The 25172-nt window shown below is 45.2% G+C and overlaps 1 protein-coding gene across 8 annotated transcripts in view; it reads left to right on the top strand.

The window, feature by feature from the left end:
* Positions 1–25172, top strand: part of SLC4A10 (solute carrier family 4 member 10) — a 168657-nt gene that overhangs the window by 72662 nt on the left and 70823 nt on the right. For all 8 annotated transcript variants that reach the window (XM_081198843.1, XM_081198847.1, XM_081198844.1 and 5 more), the window contains 2 exons: positions 840–921; positions 13884–14030. In XM_081198843.1, coding sequence (XP_081054969.1) covers positions 840–921; positions 13884–14030 — 229 coding nt within the window. The remainder of the gene's footprint in view (positions 1–839; positions 922–13883; positions 14031–25172) is intronic.

A 25172-nucleotide genomic window follows, 5' to 3' on the forward strand; every position in this document is an offset into this window, starting at 1 on the left:
CTTCCACCGTCTCTTCTCCCTGGTCTCGGGTTCTGTCAGTCCTTTCTATCAAATCCATATGGTCCATCAAGCTGGTGACCTTCTGTCCGAGGCTCTTAACTCTTTTCCATGTCCCTTCTGCAAATCTTCTTCATATTTATACATGCACTTTACTTTATCTTCTGCTGATCTTGTTCTTAATTTCCTTCCTTTGGCACTGAGGAGTAGATCTCGGGGAAACTCCAACCTAACCATGTCTTTATTCCTTCTCGACAGGTCAGCCCATTCTCCATAGTCAGAACTAAAGTCCAAAAGATATTTCAGAGCGTGTTTCAGAGTCCCTCCAAAGCTAAAGGCCCCCACAACTCCAATCTCTCTCTGACCCAAATCCAGATCCCAAAGGCCAGAACATCCCTGCATAAGGGGATCTATCCAACTTTCCTTCTCCAATCCAAGCGGGGCTCCATCCCAAGGACAGTTATACTTTGAGGACCGCCTCTCCCCATTTAAACCAGCTTGGACCTTACAACCTTCACCAGAGACTATTCTCTGTCCTGAAGGAAGTGCAGAGGATGATCCCATGGGAGCAGGCCTTTCCAGGGCTGGCCCCCAATCAATAGAATGCTCTTCTGAAGGTGACACACACCTCAGTTTATTATTTCTATCAATGGATCTATCATCTATTTCAGATTTGCTGAAATGGAGCTAGATTTTGTATCTGCAAATGCCAAATTTAAAAATTATTTGCATTTCTTTTGCTCATGCAAAAAAGGTATCTTGTTAAAATGCTTGTCACCTTGTATTGCTCAAGTCTGACAGCACAGTGAAAAGCTGATGTATTATTTTATTTTATTTTGCAGAGGAATGATGAGGAGGCAGTGGTGGACACGGGTGGAACACGCTCCCTTCTCAAAACACATTTCGAAAAGGAAGACTTAGAAGGTGAGAACTTGCGCTTTCTGATTCACAGGCTCATGTCTTTCAAAAGCATCAACCTAATTCATGTTCAAAATGTCTATGAGGTCACATGTGTGGTGGGTCTGTTGGTGAAAATAATTTTCCCGTTCTCAAAACCTCAAGCTCTGTTTTTGCTTGTATGTATATCCTTAATGAATTATGCACTGATAGTTCTCATTGGATGGGTGCTTAAATGTGTACCCTTTTATTGAGTGGTAAAAAGTATACAGAATAAGAACTCCAGTCTATATACCTGGAACAATGGATGCCTGAACTTTGTGGCTATGAGTTTGCAACATTCTATTTCATTTAAAGGAAAAGAATAATAAATTGTTTAGGAAATGTCATAATGTAGACCCAGCGAATATTCTGCTGATCTCTTCACCTAGGGTTGCCATATGTCTAGATTTTCCTGGACGTGATTCCAATGATGGAATTAGCATCTGGGGAGAATTTTGGGAAATCGTCAAACTGTCCGGGTTCAACAACTTTTTGTGTCTAGATTTTTGCTTCTTGGAATATGGCAACCTTACTTCACCATATTCTTCACCTGTAGCATTTTCACTCTTCCTTCTCCTTCTCCCCTCCCTGGTGAGAACTCCTCCCTTTATCTGATCAGTCTCAACTATGGTATAGTCCACACTTGTGTTAACCAGGGTTAATACCAAGCAGGGTTCCATTCATTCATTTGTTTGTTTGTTTCCTTGTTTGTTTGAAGGCATTTATTCCTGTTTCAAGTGGAAACTGAAACCCCATTAGCAGGGTCTCCAAATAAACCTATGAATGAAGACTGATTGCTGTCCTTTATTACATTCTGGAAGCCTTGTAGGAAGTAACAAGATCTGTGATGCCCCCACCTTTGCCCTCTGTGGGCAAGTTGGATGGTAGTAGAAGGGATATGATTAAGGATGGAAGGATCTGTCAGTTTTGGTTCTCTTGGTTTCTCATTTTTCCAATCTGAAATTCAGTTCTCCACATTTTGTAGCAATTCATGCTTTTCTTTTTTTACAGGAATCCTCACAAAAATCCATCAGCGTTGTTTATTAAGTGCGAATTTCTCCTAACACATTTTTATATATGCAGGTTGGACTAATGCACACATTTTTGCAAGAACTTTTCCCCAATATAATGATTTTCACAAATGCCTTCATCTTGAGGTACACTTTCCCCTAATATATGCATTTGGTTGGAGAACTGCATTGCAAAATTCAGATAAGTGTGGATTTTGAAGGATGACTGTGTTTTGGTTTGCATATTGCTTCGGATAGTGTGAATTTGATAGATTAGCCTCCAACAAGTACTTAGTTGAATTTTTCCTTCATCCCTAGCTGTGATCATGATAACTTGATGTCACACAGGGCTTCTTGGAAGGTGGCGGGGGCGGGGGGGGGAGGGAAGAAGGGCAGTCTCCTTACTCTTCAGGTGCACTATGTGAAGTGAGTCTGCTTCCTCCAGGGCTTTGTTCACTGCTTCCCAACTGGAGGACGCTGCAGAGGGTGGGGTTCTCACTGCTTTCCAACCTGTGAGAAGTCTTAGGCTTGATCTGACTAAAGCTGCACTGTTCATGGGAAGCAATCACTGCCATTCCTTGTTGGTGGCCTTTATCCTCTTCTTGTGACAATGCTGAGTGTGGGTAATTTGATATAGTAAAGTGTGTTGGATATGAGTGAAGCTTGATTTGGAGAGATTTATCACCAGATAATATCTTGTCAGATAGCATCACAAGATAATATCGTGTGTCGATTACAGTACAGCACAGTAAGTGCTGAAAATGGACATTAGATTCTTTTTGCTCCAGTTTTTAAAGTACCAATGTACTTTATTCAGGCTTCCTGAGGAAGGCAATCCTTTACTGGCGTGGTGAGGTTTTGACTAGTGGCAGGATGAGGGCCCACTAACCTTTTTGGGCCTTTGGGCACACTTGGAAACCTGAAACATTGTCAGGGTAGACAACACCTCAGAACCACACCTACATTTCCCACTGCCAGCTCCTGAACATTCTGCCTCACACTGAAACGCCTCCACATATCCCGCTGGAGACTGAAGCTGCCCCACACTGAACCCCACAAGCTGCTTTCACACATCCCACTTCACCATGTACCCTGAGCACACACTGAACCCACCTACCCTACACTGAACCCTACATTTTGGTCCTAACACTGCAACCCCACTCTGACTTAGACTGCAACACCCACACACACAACCACATACACACATGTTTAATAGAACCTAATATTTAATTAGATTTCCTTTTTGAAAACCAGGGAAATTCAGTGAGCATCTTCCTTATCTGGATTTGGGCCTGAAAGACCAAGGAAAAGTATGGGTTCAAGGAGGGAAAGTTGTAAGACATTGGACAACTGATCACGGGGCATGCCTGTTAAGGCTTCAGCCAACACTTTGAGCCAACTTTCCACTTTGAGCCAACAATTAGAGAGCTTTAACTATGTTCTTAAACAGACTTTTTAAAAAAATGATTGAATAAAAGTAGATGCAAGTGTATAGATTCTTAGTTGAAAAAAGCAGGGGCTGCACAACTTTCTACCAGAGTGTGCCGATTTTAGTGCAACAGAGAATCCAATTTTTTCTCTCCAATAGTTACATCTAGAATTTGACTTGTGGCTGTTGTTATTCTAAGCCAGTGGAGACCAATGTTCTGCCAGGTTCCAACTGAAAAACATAAATTATTTGTCTCTTCCTTGCACCAGTATTCCCTTGTGGCAACTTTGTGCACTCAGAGCTCCATGGACAATTTTTCTCCTGAAGAATGAGATATTGCTGTCCGTGGCACACAAGGCTTTCTGAAACTTGTGGGGCTTCTTCCAAAGAATCATGAGTTTAAAAGAAGAAGATAAATAAATTCTGGCTTTGGGCCACACACTTGAAAGCCTCGTTAATAAATTTGTTTTTTTCCAGGTAGATCAAGGCAGGAATAAGCTCACTTTGCGTGACGTCCACTGCTACTCATGCTCAGGGAAGAGCCATTGAAATCAGTGGACTTTGAATGGGTCTACTCTGAGCAGTGGTAACTGGCACCTTTCAAGACTCATGGGGCAGAAAGCAGGAAGCTCAAACAGTAAGCGGAGCCAGAACCAAAGACAGGTGGAGCTAACTTATTCTGGTGTTGTTCCCACCACCCTCTCTGCTGAGTTGTAGAAGGTGCAATGCTGAGACGGAGGGAAAGGAAGCTGAAAAGGAGTGCCACAATACCCTGGACTGTCTGAAAGCGAAAAGGCAGGCAGGTGACTTGGTATGGGCAGATTGAAGTTGGTGGGGCACTGCCCCACTTGCCCTAACAAACCAGCCTCCAGTGACTCAGTTGGATCGAGCATTGTGCTGATAATGCCAAGGTTGCAGGTTCGATCCCTGTACGAGACAGCTGCCTACTCCTGAATTGCAGGGGTTTGGACTGGATGATCCTCAGAGTCCCTTCAAACTCTACAATTCTATGATTCCACAGCTCTTGAGTATGACCATAGTTGGATACCACCCTTTGGTTTTCATGAGCTTTTGTTTTACATTGAATTTGAAGTTTTCAGCTGGTGTTAATTTCCCCCAATTTTTGTAACAGCAGGCCCTTCAGCTTTTCTGAAGTACAGATATGGCTCACAAAGTCTGTGTGCATGTGAGAAAACACATTTCCCCCCACGGTGAACTGTTTCTGTTAAGCAATTGTATAACACACACACACACACACACACACACACACACACACTATCCTGTAAAAAACTGCATTTTATATTTATTTCAGTCTTGCCAGTTCAGCTAAACCTTCTTATTCCTAAAGGTATTGTTTCTGGGGTGGCAAAATTTGCGGGTTAGTGTGCCAGACGCTCAAAATTCAAGTAGTTAATAGTGCCTTTCTGTTGCACCGGGCACCTCCAGTGAGGTGAGATTTTGCCTTTCCTTCCTGTTGTGTTAGAGAGGAGGCAATGGGAGAAGCAGGCCACAATGCCACCATCAGTCTACGCCAGGGCTAGGAAACCAGTGGCCCTTCAGATGCTATTAGACTACAGCTTCCATCATTTCTGATATTTGGCTGGGGCTGATGGAGTCCCACAACATCTGAAGGTTCCCCATTCTTGTTGCGTGATGCTGGTTTTTAGTTGCAGGAAGATAGTGGGTTGCACCAGCAGTGACCTCCTTTTAGATTCATATTTACTTTTTTAAAAACAAAGAGACAAGAAGAGAGAGAGAGAGAGAGAGAGAGAGAGAGAGAGAGAGAGAGAGAGAGAGGGCAGTAAGATAGGAAGGAGAAAAAGAGAGAAACCTGTGGTAAAAAAATTGTAAGTGAGCCCAGTGATGCACGTTGGCAGAAAAAATGGATCTCAGGTCTGAAAAGACCAAAGACTAGCACATATCATAGTTGTTAGCTTCCTAGGCCCTTCTGGCTCTAGCCCAGGAGAACCACAAAGCCTGTGTACCAGATTTGCCCCTCCTGTGCAATATTTACAATGCAAAGCATAATGATTAATGTGAAAGTATTATCTGCAAATCTGAACGATCTCATGACTTTCTTCAATAGTTGTAAAATCACGAAGCCTTTACTGCACCTACCGTATGTGTTTAGAGCTTTCTTCATTGTCTGAGATGTCTTGATTAATCTTGTGAGTTGAATAGTTCCTTGTCAAATTATATTGAGTGGGATTTGTTGAGTTACGAAACCTCAACGCGAGGCAGGGGTGGGACGGCTCTGTTCCTCCAGTTATTGCTGGTCTCTTTTTATCCCTTTGACCATTGTGCATTTGCTGATAGGGCTTGACTCCAGTCCAGCAGCACCCACAAAGCCACAACTTTAGCTACCCCTGTTTCAAGGTGTCCTCAAACCTGAAGCCGTCAACATTTGAAAAATAAATTCAAATTTATACTTTCCTACCCTGTGTATGGAATAGGATGCATGATGGACAACTGGCTGTTAAAGAAATGGGTTTATTGAATGTTAAATTTAATTGAAGAAAGCATGACTACTTATTGACATTACGCTGGAAAATTAACAGTGCACCAAACTGGGCGAGATCTTTCATTGCAGATTGAGGCCTTTGTGCTTTTATTTGGTCTTCTTGTGTAGTCACCGTTTTGGCAGATAGATCTGGTAGCAACATCCAGATCTATCATCCAGGCAGAACAGATGGTTGCTCAGATCAACAAGCAAAATGTTCAGCAATTGTTTGCATAGGTGCTTAAATCTGGCGTGGGTGGGGAATGGGGCATGGGCTTTTTTTGTTTTTGACTTTGCCTTCAGAACTAATGCTAGCAGGTAACTGTGGACCCGAAGGAGAACTCTCTGACTTTGCAGCAATGTGTCTCTTTAATAGCGGAAGAAATATGTTTTCCCAATTACAGTTCAACCCAAAATTAAGATGCATTGGTGGTTTTTCTTTTGCAGCAATGGGGAGCCTATGGCACTCCAGATGTTGCTAGACTCCAACCCCCATCATTCCTGACCATTGTCCATGCTGGCTAGGGCTGATGGGAATTGGCCAATAGCAACTATACACCTATTTGTGCCCTATTGGACATATTCTTCATAATAGTTCTCAGTTTATTCTCTGCAAACAGACCACAATAAAGGGATCTGGCCACTTGGATACAATCTCATTGATAAAGTCAATAATTAAATGTCAAATGAAATGGCCAAGATCTAGGAAGATATTATAACATACATGATATTGCAAGGAAAGAGGCATTGCTTATTAGAATTTGGTGATGATAATCAGCTGATATTGTCTAACTGGATGAAAGATGGTATTGAAAGAGCTAAAATTCACCCCACGTGCTCAGCATGTGGAGGAGAGAAAACCATTTAGTGAGCTCCAAAATAGCAAGGGAGTTTTGCAACTGGCTTGAAAAAGTGTACGACGACAGGTTCTAGGAGGGTGCTGTTTTCTTTCCATGGGGCAGGCAGAAGGCAGAACTGATTCTGCTTTACACAATAGTACTCTCATGTCTCTGGGTGCTGGACTGGTTTTCCATGCCTGGCCCATGCATCTGTAAACAGTGGCGGAGCAGATCTAGTAAATAGTGCCTGGGTTGCGCCCCCAAAGGGGACAGGGCATGGAGGAAACCTGCTGCGGCACCGACGCAGGGCTGTATTTGAACACCCCAATCCAGGAGAGTGGACAGCAACGTTGCTGCCCACTCTCTTCTCTCCGCCGGAGCTGCTGGCTGGCTGCAAGGAAGCAGGAGCCACAGCCTCTCCCTGCCCCTTGGATCAGGATTGACCAAGGGAAATGGGAAGCTTGGGCAGGCCTGCCACAGCCACTCTCCTGCTGAAGGGGAAGTTGTAGCTGTGTGCCACAGCCACTCTCCTTTCTTGGGTCAGGAGGAGCTTTGGCTGGGCATGCCAGGCACCACAGCTGCAGTCTGCCCCTGAGTTGGGCTTGACCCTGGGATGGAGGAGTTGCCGCGGGGCGTCGCAGCCACTCTCCACCCTCCAGGTCAGCTTTGATCCAGGGAAGGAGGAGCCTCAGCCGGACATGCCGCAGCCGCTTTGCGGAGTTGTGGCTAGGTGCACCAGGCATTGCAGCCGCTCTCTGCCCTGAGTCAGGATTGACCCTGGGAAGGGAGAGCTGTGGCTGGGTGTGCCAGGCGGGGGCAGGACATGCAGAGGGTGGTCTTCACCCTCTGTGCTCTCCAGCCCCTGCTGCTGGCAGGGAGTGAGGGGGTCTTTGTGGGGGGGATGCCCCCCCATTCTATGCCTCTGTCTGTAAATACAGTGGTACCTCAGGTTAAGTACTTAATTTATTCCGGAGGTCCGTTCTTAACCTGAAACTGTTCTTAACCTGAAGCACCACTTTAGCTAATGGGGCCTCCTGCTGCCGCCGTGCTGCTGGAGCACGATTTCTGTTCTCATCCTGAAGCAAAGTTCTTAACCCAAGGTACTATTTCTGGCTTAGCGGAGTCTGTAACCTGAAGCGTATGTAACCTGAAGCGTATGTAACCCGAGGTACCACTGTAAAAGGATATCACAGGAGCATCATTAAGTGTACCCTCTGCTCCTCATTCAAAAGAAAGCTAAAACTCCCCAGACTTCTTACAACTTGGGGAACAACATAAAACTGTATCTAGTACTGGTGAGGCACGGATCAATTCAGTTCAGTTTTAACACCCTTTTCGTTACCTGCAGTCTCCCAAATGCTGAGATTTCATGGGGAAAGGAAACAAAGGAATTAGGGGAGAATGCTGTTCAAAAAGACAAGGTCCATTAGCGACTGGTTTGGTCTCAGTCTGGCGTATTTGCAAATGCCCTTGACTCCATTGCTATTCATTCCAAGCTGACAGTGCTCATCGTCTGTTTAGCAGAGGAGAGTGGAGTGCATGAGCGTGGGAGCAGAAGCGTGGCCTTCTGCTGTATTCTGACATCTCTGGATTGAGACCTGAATACAATTTCCAGCTAATTGCTTGTGGGATGGGAAAATTGTTTTCATCTTATTATTCACATATGAATTGCAACTGATAGTGTCATCTTCTTCATTGCCTTTTGATAAAGGAGGAGAAATAGCAGATATGCATTCCCAATCTCATTCATTAATGGCCAGTCCTCCATTAATTGATGTTACAGCATCAATGGAAGGCCATACCTGTGTGAGACTTGCAACACTCGATAATATATTTTTTGCTGCCATAAGGAAAAGTGTGAATGAATGGCAAATAAAGCCTGAGGGATAGAGGGGGTTTGAATGATAATATACGCAGAAGCTGGGGAAGTTCCTTGCGCAAATCTGACCTTTTTCAACTTTGCTATTTCAGCGGGGGCCTGCATCTGAGCAGAGGCTTCCACTTCTGACAGACTGACCCACAAATATATGAAAATGAGAAGAGCTTCCTTAGCCCCAATGCAGATGTTATCACCCTAATTTTTCAGCTAATATACTTTGTGACTAGCCTGTCTAGCTGTATGTTCATAATCAACAACTTAAAAAATTATTCACCCATTTATAGTTCTCGTGAGAGTGATCCTGTTGAAGGAAACATGGCCCTAAAAGGCTTAAACAAACAAATAAACAAACAGTTTAAAAATCTTTCTCTTTTCTAACTCTGTGGCTGAGATCTCCTGGGTGATAAGGACTCCTTAGGGCTTAGGCAGTTGAATGTGCATGCGTACTCCATCCATTTCCTTTCCTCCCACCCACCCCTCCACATGGCCCTGGGTGCTGGCAACCCACGTTAGGCCACTTGGCAGAGATATGAGAGAAACACCACTTTCTTGCCACACTTCTTTAGTTCGCTTTGGGTCAGTTTGAAGAGCTTTTTCATGGTGTCGGAAAGCTTGCCACCACCACCGCAAAACATTACCAACTCTTGATATAAAAGAAAAGTGACTCCCTGCAACAAAATGTTGCAGCAATATAGCCCTGGTGTGTATGTGTATGCTACAGTCTGTGATGGAGGGGGATTGAAAATATAAGGTACACTTATTTCAGGTAGAGTTGTGTTTTTTAAAAAAAGAGTTTTGAACATTTAAATTTGTAGCCAATCTGCATGCAAGTCAGTGAAGCCTGAGGCTTCCGCATGCAATTGTGTGCTTGCGTTGGCTTGCAAAGTCTGACAAGGTTACATAAGCACAGCCACAGGAAGACTGATCAGTATTAGTATATGGATTAAATAAATAGCATCCATTATTTCATTATCATATGCTATATAATTAAATAGTCACACTTTATATGATAGCGAAATTCCCTTCTCAGGAAACTCATCCCACAGCTTCAGGGTTGTAATAATAGAAAACAGTAGTTGCTGCTCCTCTCTGCAAGTGATTAATTAATTAACTAACTAATATATCAGTTGTTATTAGGAGCATTGATTATTTTTATTATTATTTATATTTATTAGTTGCTTTGGTGACTGAAATTGCGCAAAGCTATTTACAAACACAACAAAAATACTAAAACCAATTACAGCAAACACAATCAATGAAAGATTCACCCCCACACTTGCAATCTGAAATGGTACATCCCCAGACAAGATTTATCACCTCAGTGCGCATTAGCCCTCATTCTTCCTGTTTATTCCTTTGCTCCTGTTCTGTCTTCTCTTGAGTAGTCGATGGCCCATTAGAATCCTCTAATTTCCCTGTTTTATCCTAAATTATTGGTTTCTGTGCTGTAATTTATCATTCAGGAACCCAGAGTTTGAATCCGTTCTTCACAGATGTTCTGCTTTCTCCACCCCTTCCTTTCTTCCCTCTTCTATGAGAAGGGTTTGCTTTGCCCTATATCTGCAAACATCCTTTAGGAGTTTTCTGATCCTTTATTTTTTATTTAGAATTCTGCCAAGCATATAGAGTAACCCAGTGTGATCTTGTAAAAACCCACGCTTGCACCGAACGTTAATTAGTTTCAATCCATGTTTTTCCTGACGAGGCTTCTTTTCTCCTCTTTACCTGGAGGGCTGAATCAAAGCAAAAGGTGGTCAACTTTCTCAAAGGTTTGTGTGATGTAGTGATTAGAGGTCTGGGTAAGGACTGGCAGGATGCAGGTTTGAATCCCATGTAGCTCACAGGTTGATTGTCGGCTGCCCTTGAAGAGTACCTTGGAAGTCAAACGGACACCAAACATTCGGAAACCAAAGCATAGCTTCTGATTGGCTGCAGGAACCTCCTGCAGCCAGTCGAAAGCTGCAGAAGCCCAGTCGGATGTTTGGCTTCCAAAAAAACCACCAACTTCCAGTTTTCAGTTGTTTGGGAGCTGAAATGTTTGGCAACTAAGCCGTTTGAGATCCAAGGTATGACTGTATTCAGTCACTGTGTTTGGGTGCAAAATGCCGTTACTGGATTTCTTTCTTTGTGGATCATATGATACCAATCCTCTTCCATCTGCACCAGTTCTCTGGCTTGCTGTTCAATACGAATACCAAAAATGATATTCAATACAGCATGAAAGTCAGGAACTTAATAGCACCACAGTATCAACAATATAACAAAGCTGTTCAATCCATAGCAGTAGATTTCCGATCCTTCCCTCTTTCTTAGCCATGTGCAAGCTCCAGTCAAGAATTGCACCACCTCACGCTAAATAATGTGATGAGCAGCAGTGGTAGACTTTGGCTCTCAACATTCAGTGCTCCTCCACCTCTCGCCTTCTGTTGTTCTTCATTGTTGTGGCGCCTTTTCGGCCCGGCACCCAGTGCAGGTGAACGAGTCACGCTCTCCTAAGTCTGCTTCTGTGAGCAGCTCTGAAATCATTTCTCCCACTTCTTGCACAAAGTATAAGGGATTGATTTCACTTATTTAATAAAAAACAATTGCTTTTCTGCTTCTGGTGGTACATGGAAAATGTAATGAAGACAGCTCCCATTTTTTCATTTTAATGTTTGATTGACTACTGTATTGCAATATTTTGTTGGAAGCCACCCAGAGTGGCTGGGAAAACCCAGCCAGATGGGTGGGCGGGTTAAAAATTATTATTATTATTATTATTATTATTATTATTAATTTCAATATTTGTAAATTCAATATATGTAAATTAATGTTTCTGCACCTTAATTTTAAAAACGCACTTTGGGCAGCGTCCGCCCAATACTTCTTGTCACCTGAGGAGGAAGAGCAGCTTGTGACCTTCCCCCACCTGCCAGCCAAGGTGCACGCTACCCAAGACTGAGGGAGAAAATCCCAGAACTGCTTCTTTCTGGGAGTAAACATTCAGCAATAATAAATTAAATAACTTTTAACAATTGGCTGTTCATTTGCGACACTGAAAATCAGATGCCTGAGGCAGCTGCCTCACTCTGCCTAATGGTATGGTTGGCTTGGGACAGTTTGTTTTTCTTGTGCACTCTCTGTGCTTGAGATGCTTTAACTGTTTAACATACCATTTCTTAACCAATTTTGTGAGCGTTGCAGCCTATTTAGCAACTGGCCTTAATAAGCGATCCATGAGCAAGTGGAATGGCTGAGTTTGCAGAGCATGAGACTCTTCATCTCACGTTTGTGGGTTTGAGCCCCACACTGGGCAAAAAAAATTCCTGAATTGCAGGGACTTGGACTAGATGAGGGACCCTTGTGGTCCCTTCCAACTCTATAATTCCAAGTCTTATGTGTAGTGGAACCAGAAAGGAGGATGGGGCGGTTGGTTTGTCCATTCTCCGTTGCAAACTGTAAAAATAAGTAGCTGAAATGGAAGAAAGAAGTTGTGTGCATCTTGATTCCTACAGTTTGCTTCAGAACCCCATGAGGACCCAAGTACATAGTATGTAAAATGTATATAAGTGATGTAAAAACCACAGCAGTATAATCCAAATCCATTTTGCTCGCCACTGTAAAACAGGATAGGGTGGGAAGGCAGGGAAGGTAGAACAAGACAGGCATGGTTTGTTTGTTTTTTACTGGCGTGCTAGGAGCTTGTATCTATCTGCTTCTGCAGAGAATTATTGTCAGTCCCAAATTTCTTTGACATTTCATGACAAATGATTCTCTGCTCTGCGTTTTGCCCTTGCTGGAGCCTGCATGAGATTAGAGGTCACATGGGGTTTCAGCTTCATATAGCTGAATATTTTGAGGGGGTGGGGTGCCGGGATTGACACATCCGACTCTAGAGAAGCTGCAAATGTTTATTTGTTATGTTGCGGCTGTTCCAGTAGCCAGAAGATAATACAACTGGAGACTGCAGTTGGACAAGTCTTTGTGCTACCTAATCGTTACACGGAAGCTACCTTTTAATAACACTTTTAAACCATGATGCCAATTATCGTAACAGTTGTGCACAATTGTTCCCAAGAAGCTCTAATGTGATCCAGATATTCCTTTTTACACTCAAACCCTGACCTTCTCATGGGTGTCAGAATGGAATTCTGCCTCCATTTTGACGTTAGTCCATCCAGGCAGTCATATCTTATGCCACAAACCAGTAAAGAGTTGGTAAGAAAATATGACCAAATTGGAATTAGGCTTGGGCCTAATAAAGATAGTGCTCTGCTATGCAAGTTGGGTTAGCATTTTATCACATTTGTTTCAGCGGCTTCATCAGTCCATTAGGTATTTTATTTATGCCGAAACATTTTCAACCCCTCAGTTTATGCATACAGCATAGTATCCACATTTTATTATTGTTCATTTTATTTATTTATTGCATTTATATCCCACCTTTCCCCCCTCCATGAGCTCAAGGTTCCCCTCCTCATTTAATCCTCACAACAACCCTGAGAATTGAGTTAGCCTGAGAGGCAGTGATTGGCCAAGCTTCATGGCTGAGTAGGGATTTGAACCCTGGTCTTAGACCGACACCCTAACCCAGAGCTTTCCAAATTGTGTGTCGCGACACATTAGTGTGTTGGCTGCAGTGTGTAGGTGTGCTCCCCACGCTCCTCCCGGGGCTGGAAAGGGGTTAGTTTAATCTCCAGTTTGCTTGTAAAACTGAATTACTGTGTCGTGAAATGATGCATGTCTAAAAAGTTTGTCACCAGCATGAAAAGTTTGGAAAGCTTTGCTGTAACCACACAGGCTCTGTGGGTACCAGAGATTTCCCCCTCCATCTCTTTCCCTCCACTTTCTTCTTATTTTTTAAGGAGCTGCCTCCACATAGGAATAGGGCATTGGGCCAATGATTCAGCGTTAAATATGTGTTGTGTTGCTTTAATGATTCAGCGTTAAATATGTGTTGTGTTTAAATATGTGTTGTGTAGCCAGTGTGGTGTAGTGGTTAAGAGCGGTAGTCTCGTAATCTGGGGAACCGGGTTTGCTTCCCCGCTCCTCCACACGCAGCTGCTGGGTGACATTGGGCCAGTCACACTTCTCTGAAGTCTCTCAGCCCCACTCACCTCACAGAGTGTTTGTTGTAGGGGAGGAAGGGAAAGGAGAATGTTAGCCGCTTTGAGACTCCTTAAAGGGAGTGAAAGGCGGGATATCAAATCCAAACTCCTCTTCTTCTTCTTCTTCTTCTTCTTCTTCTTCTTCTTCTTCTTCTTCTTCTTCTTTTCAAATCTACTTACCCAACCTGTTTTCTGCTCTCTAGGTCACAGAACCTTGTTTATTGGAGTTCATGTGCCGCTGGGAGGAAGGAAAAGCCATCGACGCCATCGACACCGAGGGCACAAACACAGAAAGAGAGACAGAGAACGGGATTCGGGTTTAGAAGATGGCAGAGAGTCTCCTTCATTTGGTAAGCTTTGTTTGGCCTAATTTAACAGGCAATGTTAGACAATTTGTGTAAATGCTGCACACAGTGGACATGTCCTGCCCCATTCTTGCCCTGCTGTAATTTCCAAATCTTTTTCCACACAGAGCACATTACAGTGGGCATTTCAAGTAGTGCCTCCTCACTTCCATCTCTGAACTTCGTTGCCCCTTCCTGTCTCTGGCTTTCTCTTTCTCAAGCCATGATTTTCCTCCCACTTTAAAGTTTCTCCTTTTCCCTTGCCTCTATTCTCTTTTTTGCTCTGCCATTCTCTTTTGCCACCTCTGTTTCCAGCTGCTCCCCTATTACCTGCTAATTTGCCTCTTCCCACCATATCTCCTTCCCCTTGTTTGTGTCATCCTTCCTGCACCAGAAGCCTCAGCATTGGCTGTTTAGCCAATGTGAACCCTGGTCCCCAAACATATTAAAATGCTAGGGGAGAAGGAAGACTTTAGCATGTATGGCATACATGCACTCCATTGTACTTGGTGTCTTTGGTGGGGGTTTTCTTTCTTCTGGTCCTCTCCTTTTTTTTTAAAAAAAGAAGTTTGTGAATACCTTGAGATTCACCCAAGAATGGAGGTAGCTTCCTCTTGTTGTGTGTGGTGGTCCAGTTTTGACTACAGAACTGCTGAAGAGCTGGAACTGAGTTGAGCATTGGAAGGAATGCTTCTAGAATGGTCTCATTATTCCTGCCCCGGGCTTTTAGGGAGAGGTAGGTGTTATGTACTGAAGTTCTCACCCTGGGCCAGCAGGGGGATACTGTAGATAGTTATGCAAATAAGGGATCGAAAGTGACGTTCAGTGATTGGATAGTTTTAGAAAATTGTTACAGATATGTTGTACTGGAGCTCTATATAAGCAGGCTGACTGAACCCTTCAATTCAGTTCTGTTCTGGCCTATAAATAAACAAGAGCTGTTTGAAGAATTCCTGTGTCATCTGATATGTTCACCCACAACTTAACAGTAGCCAAGTGTGGTGCTCTCCGAAAGTTGTGGACTGCAATTCCCATTATCCATGGCCACTGGCCCTGCAGGCTGGGCCTTGTAGTCCATATGGAGAATGCTATGTTGGCTATCTCTGATTTGGGATTTTCACCTTGCAAAGCTATCAATAAAACAATATAATGTTGCAAGCAATTAAAACACTCAAACAACAACAACAACAACATTAACCAGCACGAGATGGCATTAAAATAAGAGCATTAGACTTGTGGACTTCACTGATGGGAAGTTATTTCCTGCTTGAGTAATAATATGACTTACTGCACTGATGTAAAAAGGTGCATCTAAGACGAAAATACTTCAAAGTTATAATAAGCAGAGAGACTATAATGAAAACACTGGCAGGATGCCTTATCGCACCATGCTGCAGTAGAAAAGAATATTTTAGATTCTTTTAAAAATGTAAATGCCAGTATAATTTTAGGTTGTGGAGTAGTCATTGTAATGCCTTTAGATTGGATTTTAAATTATATGCACTGAAAGTGTGGAAGGAAGGTGCTATGAATGCTGATGCTTTAGAAAAATGCTTTAAATCCTTAAAAGCTCTTGCAGAAAAATGTAAGGTGGATGAAATTATAGAAATGTCTTCAGAAATAGAAGTTCAGTCGGTATTAAGAGGATTAAGATTGGGTCGCGCAGAATGAATACGCATGTGAAACCAAATGACTTAGCTGCATCTATTTTGGACAAATTGTGCTTATTCCAAGATGCTAAAGTAGGAAGAGAAACACGTTTCAGATCACTGAGAAGCAGATGCTGATAATCCATTGTTTGCTTTGTTATTCTAAAGTATCTTATCTGTGTTTTTAAAAGACAATTAAAAAACAAATAACCAAACCCAATCTGTGTAATAGGTAAACATGTTCCATTACCGTGTTTTCAGCAAAAAGAAATTGTCATTAGGCATCACAGTGCTTTAAAACTTCCTATCACAAGGACACCATTTCCCCATCAACTTTCTCCTTCGAGAAACCCCAATCTCACTGTCACTTTGCCTCTCCCCCTTCAACCTCCTGGTAAGCATAATAAATTATTATTAATTTATTAATATTATTTATGAAATTTATATAGCGCCCTATACCTGGGGGTCTCAGGGCAGTTCACAGAATAAAATCAAAATATAAAACCACAAAATATCTAATAAAAACAAAAACAACCCAATAGCGCCCCCCCAAAAAAACCACATTTGAAAAGGGCATACGGTGTCAGTCAAATCAGCCAGAGGCCTGGTTGATTTGATTGGTGACATCACAAAGCACATGACTGTTCCTCGGCATTTTGATTTTGTAAAGACAAAATCCTTGAAGATTTCTGCTCCTTTACACCTCAGCTTGCAGAGTTTTCTCCCAATGTCCTAGGAGTACTTGCTATGTTAGTACTTTCACAGATTCTAGAAAAGAAGCACTGGGTTTTCTGGTACACTTGTTGATGGAAGCAGAGGGTGTAGATATTTTGGCACAATCAAGCACACTGTGCTCTTTAGTTAGTACTCCCAACTTGACTTAATCCTCTTTCATGCCACTTAATGTTAAGCTTCCCTTTCATAATCGAATCCACGTCACTTGGGAGCTTGGCTACTGAGTATTATTTTTAATGTTTTAATTGCACTTGTCTACCGCTACTTATGAGGAGCATGCATGCCTTGGTGGATTTGGGCTTGAATCATGTTTCTAAGCACATCAGTTGTATTTTAGGTTAAATTTGGTATGTGCACGTACGCATTGCAACATGCGCAGAGACAACTTGTGGTCATGGAGACCAGAAAGGCTTTGTCAGCATCTGTTGTGATTGTTGCGTTACTCATCAGATTGTTGCCGATGAGCTATCGGGGCTAGAGATGAATCATGGATGTTAGCAATAGTGTAGTACTTTTATCTATGACAGATAAATTTACCTGTCAACATATTATGATTCTTTTCTGAAAGGTGGTGTGTATTAGCTTAGTTTGCACAGATTAGCTAACTTTGAGCATCCTATTCCAATCCTCCATAGCATGATTTTGAGGATTAGGAATGTCTCATGGACTTGTACCCTCCGTCATCCTACCACCCTTCACCCCTTCCTTCTTTTTCTCTAGGATTGATTCCTCTCTTGATTTGTTTTGCAGTACCCATATTTTGCTATGACTTCTGAATGAAGCAGTCTGGGAGCACTGTGCAGGGCCTTGTCTCCAAAGCATGGCTTGCGAAACCCACTTAAAGACAATAAATAGCTGGTTAGCACTAAGCATAATTTGCCTGATTTGGGTTCCATGGGCATGGATGAGCCCCCGGCATGAGCTCATGGCATGCTCCCTGCATGTCCCTCATCCAATCAGGGAGCTAGAAAAGGCCATTTGTATTCTGAGGAGAAACACTTGCACTGTTTAAATGCAGTCATGGACTTTAGAAAAATATGGAAAATCATTGTCAACAAAGGGCTTACAAACTTTTCTCAGACATACAATGTTATTATTTGGAACAACCTATTTTTAAACAAACTATAGATGATCTTTGAGTAGTTGCTGATCTCCCCGCTGCCTTGTGATGACTGCACATTTTATTTATTTAAAACATTTGTATACCACTTTCTATCAGTTATTTCAAGGTGGCTTACAAAACTCAAAGCAAGGAGAACGATAATCACACACAAAACTGCTATCGGATAAAAGCAACAATCGAAAGCTAGCATTTATTTTTAATTTGGATTCTATTTATGAATTACTTCTCATAAAATATCTCTCAATTCCATATATAAAAAACAATTTAATATGTAAAAACAATTTATTTATCTTCAGTGCAGATACAGGTTGGGATAAAGGTCCCAAATTAAAAGGCTTGTTGAAGGAGGAAAGTCTTTGATAGAGATGAGACATTGGTCTGATGAGTAATGGGGAGGGCATTGCAAAGATTTGGCTGGCACCACACTCAAGGTTTGACCCCTGTATTGTATGGTATGGTATGGAATGGATCTCCAGAATAGGGTGTAATCTGCAAGATGCTTTCTCCTGCAGAATGCAGCGGGTGGGTGGGTTTTAAAGGTAGGCTCTCAGCCACCATTTTTCAAACACTGCAAAATTGCCCTGAAACATCTCTGCTTTTCCCAGAACCTTAGCTGACTGAGTCTGTGATGGTTAAAACTTCAAGCTTTTCAGACTGTAATGCATTGGTGCATTGGTGGCAAAGAAGATTTGTGGTTTTATGCTGCTTTATATTTTAATGTACTGAGGTTTTGTTTTTGTATTTTAAAAAGCATTTATTAAGAATGTTGCGTCATGTTATATCATATGGCATTGCACTGCTATATGGTGGTCTACTGCCTTGGGTGGGTGGGTCCAGAAAGGGTGATTGTAAATAGTTTAAATAAATACACTACCAGATAACAAGACCCTGTTCTAGGTCCTTCTCTGTGTGCACTATCAATCCTATGCAGCTCTCTCACAAATAAAGATCTTTATTCGTAGGAGGACTGCAGTTAGAGGGGAAGGGCTGGAGCAACCATGAGCCAGGTTTATGTAATGCTGTTTTTGTGTGAAGAGGCCTTTGTGGTCATCTGCATTCTGTGTTCTGGAATTATCCACCTGTCCTTGTACCTTCTGGGTGGAGGAGGGGGAAGGCTGTTTCAAATAGTCTGTTTCCATAGTCACATTAAAATATGTTATCATCCCTTGCAAACTCAAGTGGGATTCAAGGCCAAATTGGATGAGACACCATCTAGGAGAATAAACAAACACACAGCCATTGCTTTTTTCCATTGCAACCAGATCTGGATTGGGCTGCTTACCTAATGCATTAATTTGCTGATAGATTTGAGCATGTACTGATGCATTTAAGTAAATATGCATTGTGCTGCACACTATGGGTAAATGCATATTTTGATGTCAGTTGAGAAATCGTGGCATTGCCCCAAATGCTACGAGGGCAGAGAGAAAGTATGAGCTATCTAGACCTATGGATTACAGTTTTTGAGATTTTTAGAACTGCCTGTTATGCATTTAGAAGGCAACTTGAAAAACTGTTTGGCTGTTTCCTCATATAAATGCCAGGCACAGAAAAGTTATTAAACTGCATGTTTGAGAGAGTGGAGAGAAAAATAGACTTCCTAAACTTAAATAGCAAGCACCCTACTTTTCTATTAAGGGAGAGAACAACATCAAATGCTATCATATTCCTGTCATTTAATTACATGGTCCTATATTCATATTTTATTGAAATTTTTGTTCAAAAATATTCTGCAAGTTTTTTTTACCACAGATATGACTGTTCAAGGTAAAATAAACTGTGGGACTCTTTCATATCCTGTGTTTGATGTGCTATCTCATGGTGTCTCTGAGAGGATGGAATTTCCTCTATTCAGAAAGCACATTTCCTAGGAAATCCTTCATAAGGGTTTGCATGCTCTTGCTGAGGTTCTTCCTGCTCAATTTTGTGCCTTCTCAAGACGATTTAAACTATTTAAAAAAAAATATTTAAAAAGTTATTATATTTATATCCCACCTTTTCTCCAAGAAGCCCAAGGTGGTGCACACACTTCTCTCCCCCCTCTCCATTTTGTCCTCACAACAACCCTGTGAGGTAGGTTAGGCTGAGAGAAAGTGAATGGCCCAAAGCCAGTAAGCTTCGTGGCTAAGGGCCATGATATTAAGCCGTTCCTTGTTTACTTTCCTGCCATTCTCCCTTTGGAGTAATGTGCACAATTCAATGTGGGCAGTCATCAGGGGTGAGTCTTTGTCATTAATTTTGACTGGCCTCTTGATTCAAACATGATTCAAGAGGTTCTGTCATTTGTGGCCTCTTTTTATCTCCGCTACAGAAGTTAGTTGGTATCCCAGTGCTAGGAAGTTTGTGACACCCATATTAAGTAGTGGGTTGACATAGCAGCCGGCACAGCGATTTCTTCAAGTAGCTCTTTTATTAAGATAAGCTGGAATAGAACTGACTGCGAACAGCTCAGCTGGCCTGTATTTATAGGCAGCCGGCTGTCAACATTGTAACACAACAGCTCAGAGTTCCCGCCTAAACTAACTGCCGCGGACCTGAGTGAAAACTATCTACAGACCTGAGTGAAAACTATATACAGTATCCCCCTGTTGGCCCAGGGTGAAAATACACTACATAACACCCCTCCCCACCGAGATAAGGCGTTAGTTACAATCGTAATGGTTTCCTTATATACAGCACTACGCGTAATGGTTCAATTAGGCACAAAAGCATATCGGTTACATTTCCCATACTTAGACCAACAGTGATACCTGTCCAACAACGTAGTCCTTTAAATGAGTTGGCCGCTTGGAAACTCTGCCAGACCGCCGGGGACTGGTAGCCAAGTCCGGAGGGCCACACAGTTCTCGCTGAGGCTGTGGTGCGACCCTAGGTGGCGTTGGAACCAACTCCCCTGGATCCGTTGCTGTGGGTGGAGCCTCCGCAAGTGGAGCGGTCTGAGTCTGTTCTGAGACGGCTTGGTTCGGCTCCACGCTGGCAGTTTGCGAGGGAGGTGTAGGTGGGGCCTCGCCATCTGTACGTGTCTCTTCTGGAGCCGCAAGCGCAGTTGGGGGCACCTCGGTAGTGTCTAAGTCGCCAACCCTGCGCCTAAGCTGGTCTATGTGCCGTCGCCACAAACGTCCGTCTTCGAGTGCCACCTGGTACGAGCGAGGTCCAGTGACTCCCACTACTGTGGCTGGCACCCAAGGGATGTCCCCCACATAGTTCCGGGCAAAGACCTGGTTTCCTGGGACAAATGACCGTGGTGCGTTGGCACAGCCTGGGGGTTCAGCCACGGCAAAGTCTGGGTGTAGCCGGTCGAGCGGTGACCTGAGGCGGCGGCCCATAAGCAGTTCAGCAGGACTCCTCCCTGTGGCCGCATGAGGCGTGATGTGTTGCACGAACAAGTATTCGGCGACCCGCTCATGCCAGTCTCCCCGGTCCAGGCGCGCCAGTGCCTCTTTTGTCGAGCGCACCATTCTTTCCGCTTGCCCGTTGCTGGATGGATGAAAAGGTGCCGTTAGGGCATGGCGGATGCCCAGTCCCAAAAGATACCGCTCAAACGTGCCTGACGTGAACTGCGGTCCGTTGTCAGAGACAAGGACATCAGGACACCCATGCGTTGCAAACAGGCCTCGCAGCACCCGGATGACAGCTTCGGTAGTGGTGGAGGGCATCAGGGCGACCTCCAGACATTTGGAATAGGCGTCCACCACTACCATAAAGGTCCGGCCGTGAAAAGGGCCAGCCAGATCGATGTGTACCCTCGACCAGGGTGTCTTTGGCGTCTCCCAGGTGTGTCCCTTAGCTGCCGGTGGTGCAGGCCTCGACTCTTGGCACGCTTGACAGGCGGATACCCAGGCAGTGATGGCATCGTCCATATTAGGCCACCAGACGTAACACCGAGCCAACGCCTTCATTTTGACAATTCCCGGGTGGCCAACGTGCAGAGCCTCCAGGACGCGCTGACGGAGTCCCTGGGGAATCACGACGCGGTCTCCCCACAGCAGACAGCCGCGATGAGCTGAGAGTTCATGTTGTCTGGTTGCGAAGGGCTGGAACTCCAATGCAAAAGGCCCTTGTGGCCACCCCCTCCACACCCAGTTGAGCACCCGGCTGATGGTGCGATCCTGGGCAGACGCGGAGGCCACAGTGGCAGCCGATACAGGCGCTGCCGGAAGATCCTCAATCAGAAGGAGCGATGAAGCTGGAGCCGGGTCTTCCACAAATGCTGGAAGAGGGCAACGGCTGAGGGCGTCGGCATGGCCCATCGATTTCCCCGGGCGATGGATGAGCCGGTAGTGGTAGGCAGCCAGGAAAACAGTCCATCGCAGCATGCGCGGTGAGAGGACCGGTGGAGTCGGACGATCACCGGCGAGGAGGCCCAGGAGTGGCTTGTGGTCAGTGATGAGGTCAAAAGTCCTGCCATAGAGGTATTCATGGAACCTCTTCACTCCAGCCACAAGTGCCAATGCCTCCTTGTCGAGCTGGCTGTAATTCCGTTCCGTTGGAGATAGTGTCCTGGAAAAGTAGGCGAGCGGTGCTTCTCTTCCATCTGGGAAACGGTGACTAAGGACAGCACCGATGCCAAAAGGTGAGGCGTCGCAGGCAAGGACCAGCGGCCTGGATTCACTGTACTGTACCAGTACACTGTCTGAAGAAAGGAGAGCCTTGACTGCGTTGAAGGCCGCCGTCTCTCGATGACCCCAGGCCCAAGGCGTCTTAGTGCTAAGGAGTCGGTGAAGAGGCTCTGCCACAGTGGCTTTGTGGGGCAGGAACATGTTATAAAAGTTCAGCAGCCCCAGGAATGCCTGCAACTCCGTTTTGTCCTTTGGGGTGGGGGCCTGCTGGATAGCGCGGATCTTGGATGTGGTTGGATGAAGGCTGGAGGCATCGATAAGATAGCCCAGGAACTCTACCTGTGGAACGGCAATCAGGCACTTCTCCCTCTTTACCTTGAGCCCGGCCTCCTGGAACCTGGTCAGCACGGCACGGAGGCGCTCGAACAGCTGCTGGTGTGATTCTGCAGACACCAAGACGTCATCAAAATATGGTACCACGCCCGGAAGCCCTTGCAGGAGACGCTCCATAAGGCTTTGGAAGATGCCAGGAGCCACACTCACCCCGAACTGCAACCGGCGGCAACGGAATGCCCCCCGGTGGGTGACGATCGTCTGGGCTTCAGCAGTGGCATCATCGACTGGCAGTTGTTGATAGGCTTGGGCAAGGTCCAGCTTAGCGAAGACCTTACCCTCACCCAGGGAATGCAGCAGGTGTTGGACAACAGGAACCGGATAAGCGTGCTGCTGAAGTGCCTTGTTGATTGTGCACTTGTAGTCAGCGCAGATCCTCACCGACCCATCTGGCTTGACAGGCGTGACGATGGGGGTTTCCCACTTTGCGTGGTCAACGGGCTCCAAAACTCCTTGGGCGATCAGTTTGTCCAGTTGTTCGTCCACCTTAGCCTTGAGAGCAAAGGGAACCCGGCGTGGCTTAAGCTTGATGGGGGCGACTTGTGGATCAAGGCTAAAGGAGATGGGCGTACCAGTATATTGTCCCAAGGTGCCGTCAAAAACCTCGGCAAAGTCTTTGACCAGACCCTCAGTCTCTGCGTTAGAGATGCAGTTGATGCCGGTGACTTCCAGGCCGAGGGCATCAAACCAGTCTAGCCCTAGGAGGCTTGGCCGCTGACCTTCGACCACCACCAACCGGAGCAGGCCCGAAAAATCCTTGAAGGCGATCCGGAACCGGCCAACGCCTACCACGGGAATGTCGTTTCCCTGGTAGTCTCTCAGGTGTACGCGGTGAGAGTCGAGTTGCCTTTTGGATACTCTGGGTACCAGTCTTTTGATGGTGCTCCATGACACGACGGACAGGGCAGACCCGGTGTCGATCTCCATGTCACATGGAGCTCCTTCAATGAGCACCGTGACGTTCAGCTTGCGTCGCGTAGACGAGTCGGTTTGGCCAATCGTGGTTCCAGACGGGCAGCGGCAGTTGGTGAGAGCGAAACAACTTTCCTTGGCAGACTGGAGTGAAGACTTGGACTTGCGAGTCGATGAAGGGGGGGTGTCAGACGGAGCTGATCGGCAGACCTTAGCGATGTGGCCCCTTCTGGAACACCTCCTACAGATGGCGTCTCTGAATCGACACTTGGCACGGGAATGGTCGCCTCCGCAGCCAGCACATTCCGGTTGGTCCTTGGACTTCTGTTGGAGCTTCCTGCGCTCCCGCTTTGTCTGGTGCACGTCATCGTCTTCACTGGAGGATGCCTCATCACTGCTGGCCTCTTCATGATGCACCGGAACTGGCCCCCTAGCAAGACGCGGGCTGCTGGACTTGCGGATCTCCTGGGCGGAGCGTTCAGCAGCTTCTGAGGCCACAGCCTCCTCAATGGCTTTCTGTAGCGTGAGGTCTGGCTTGGCTAGGAGACGCCGTTGCAGATGGATGTCCCGGACCCCGCAGACGATTCGATCCATCAGGGCATCGTCTAAGTCTCGGAACTCACAGTGCATTGCAGCCTGTCGCAGGGCGGTGGCGTAGTTGTTGATTGACTCCCCCTCTGCCTGGTTCCGGTGGTAGAACGCATGGCGGGCAGCAATCTTGGACGGCTTTGGTGCGTAGTGGTTGCGGAGCTTCTCTTGGATCGTGTCCCATGGTGTTGCCTGGACTGCTTCCGGCGCAACCAATGCTCGGGCCGTCTCAAACACCTCAGGCCCACAGAGGCTGAGGAATAGGCCCCGCTTCCGATCCACTGATACTGCTGTCAGCTCGTTGGCTTGGAGGTAGCAGTCGAACCGAGCGAGGTAGGAGTCCCATGACTCAGAGGCTGGCGCAAACGGCGGTAGAGGCACAAATGAAGCCATGATTCCGATGCCGGCGTGAAGGGCGATGGATGGAACACAGTGCTCTAGCCAGAACAGTCAGCTCTGAATTGGTTCTGCCCAGTGATTTCGCTCAGTGATTTCGCTCAGTGATTTCGCTCTGTGATTTAGCTCAGTTCAGAGGCTGGCCGCATCTGGCTGTGCTCTGATGTCCATCCAATCCCACCTTCGTCGCCAGTATTAAGTAGTGCGTTGACATAGCAGCCGGCACAGCGATTTCTTCAAGTAGCTCTTTTATTAAGATAAGCTGGAATAGAACTGACTGCGAACAGCTCAGCCGGCCTGTATTTATAGGCAGCCGGCTGTCAACATTGTAACACAACAGCTCAGAGTTCCCGCCTAAACTAACTGCCGCGGACCTGAGTGAAAACTATCTACAGACCTGAGTGAAAACTATATACAGTATCCCCCTGTTGGCCCAGGGTGAAAATACACTACATAACAACCCACACGGCTTTGTGGGTGGCCACAGTGGGTGTTTTCATATAGTCAGTGCTTTTTCCGGGGGGGGGGGGACACAGGGGTACGCATACCCCTAAACATTTTGTGAATCTTTGTCCTTTTGTCCATTTACTGTATTTATCTGTCCCAATTTGAACTATAAAATGGTGATTATTTTGAGTCAAAATGAGAGTACTCCTAAACATTTTTTTTTAAAGGAAAAAAAGCACTGCATACAGTTAAACATTAACATACAGTGGTACCTCAGGTTACGAACTTAATTCGTTCTGGAGGTCTGTTCTTAACCCGAAACCTTTCTTAACCTGAGGCGCGCTTT

This window comes from Podarcis bocagei, assembly GCF_964188305.1.
Source record: "Podarcis bocagei genome assembly, chromosome: 1".
Lineage (NCBI taxonomy): Eukaryota > Metazoa > Chordata > Lepidosauria > Squamata > Lacertidae > Podarcis > Podarcis bocagei.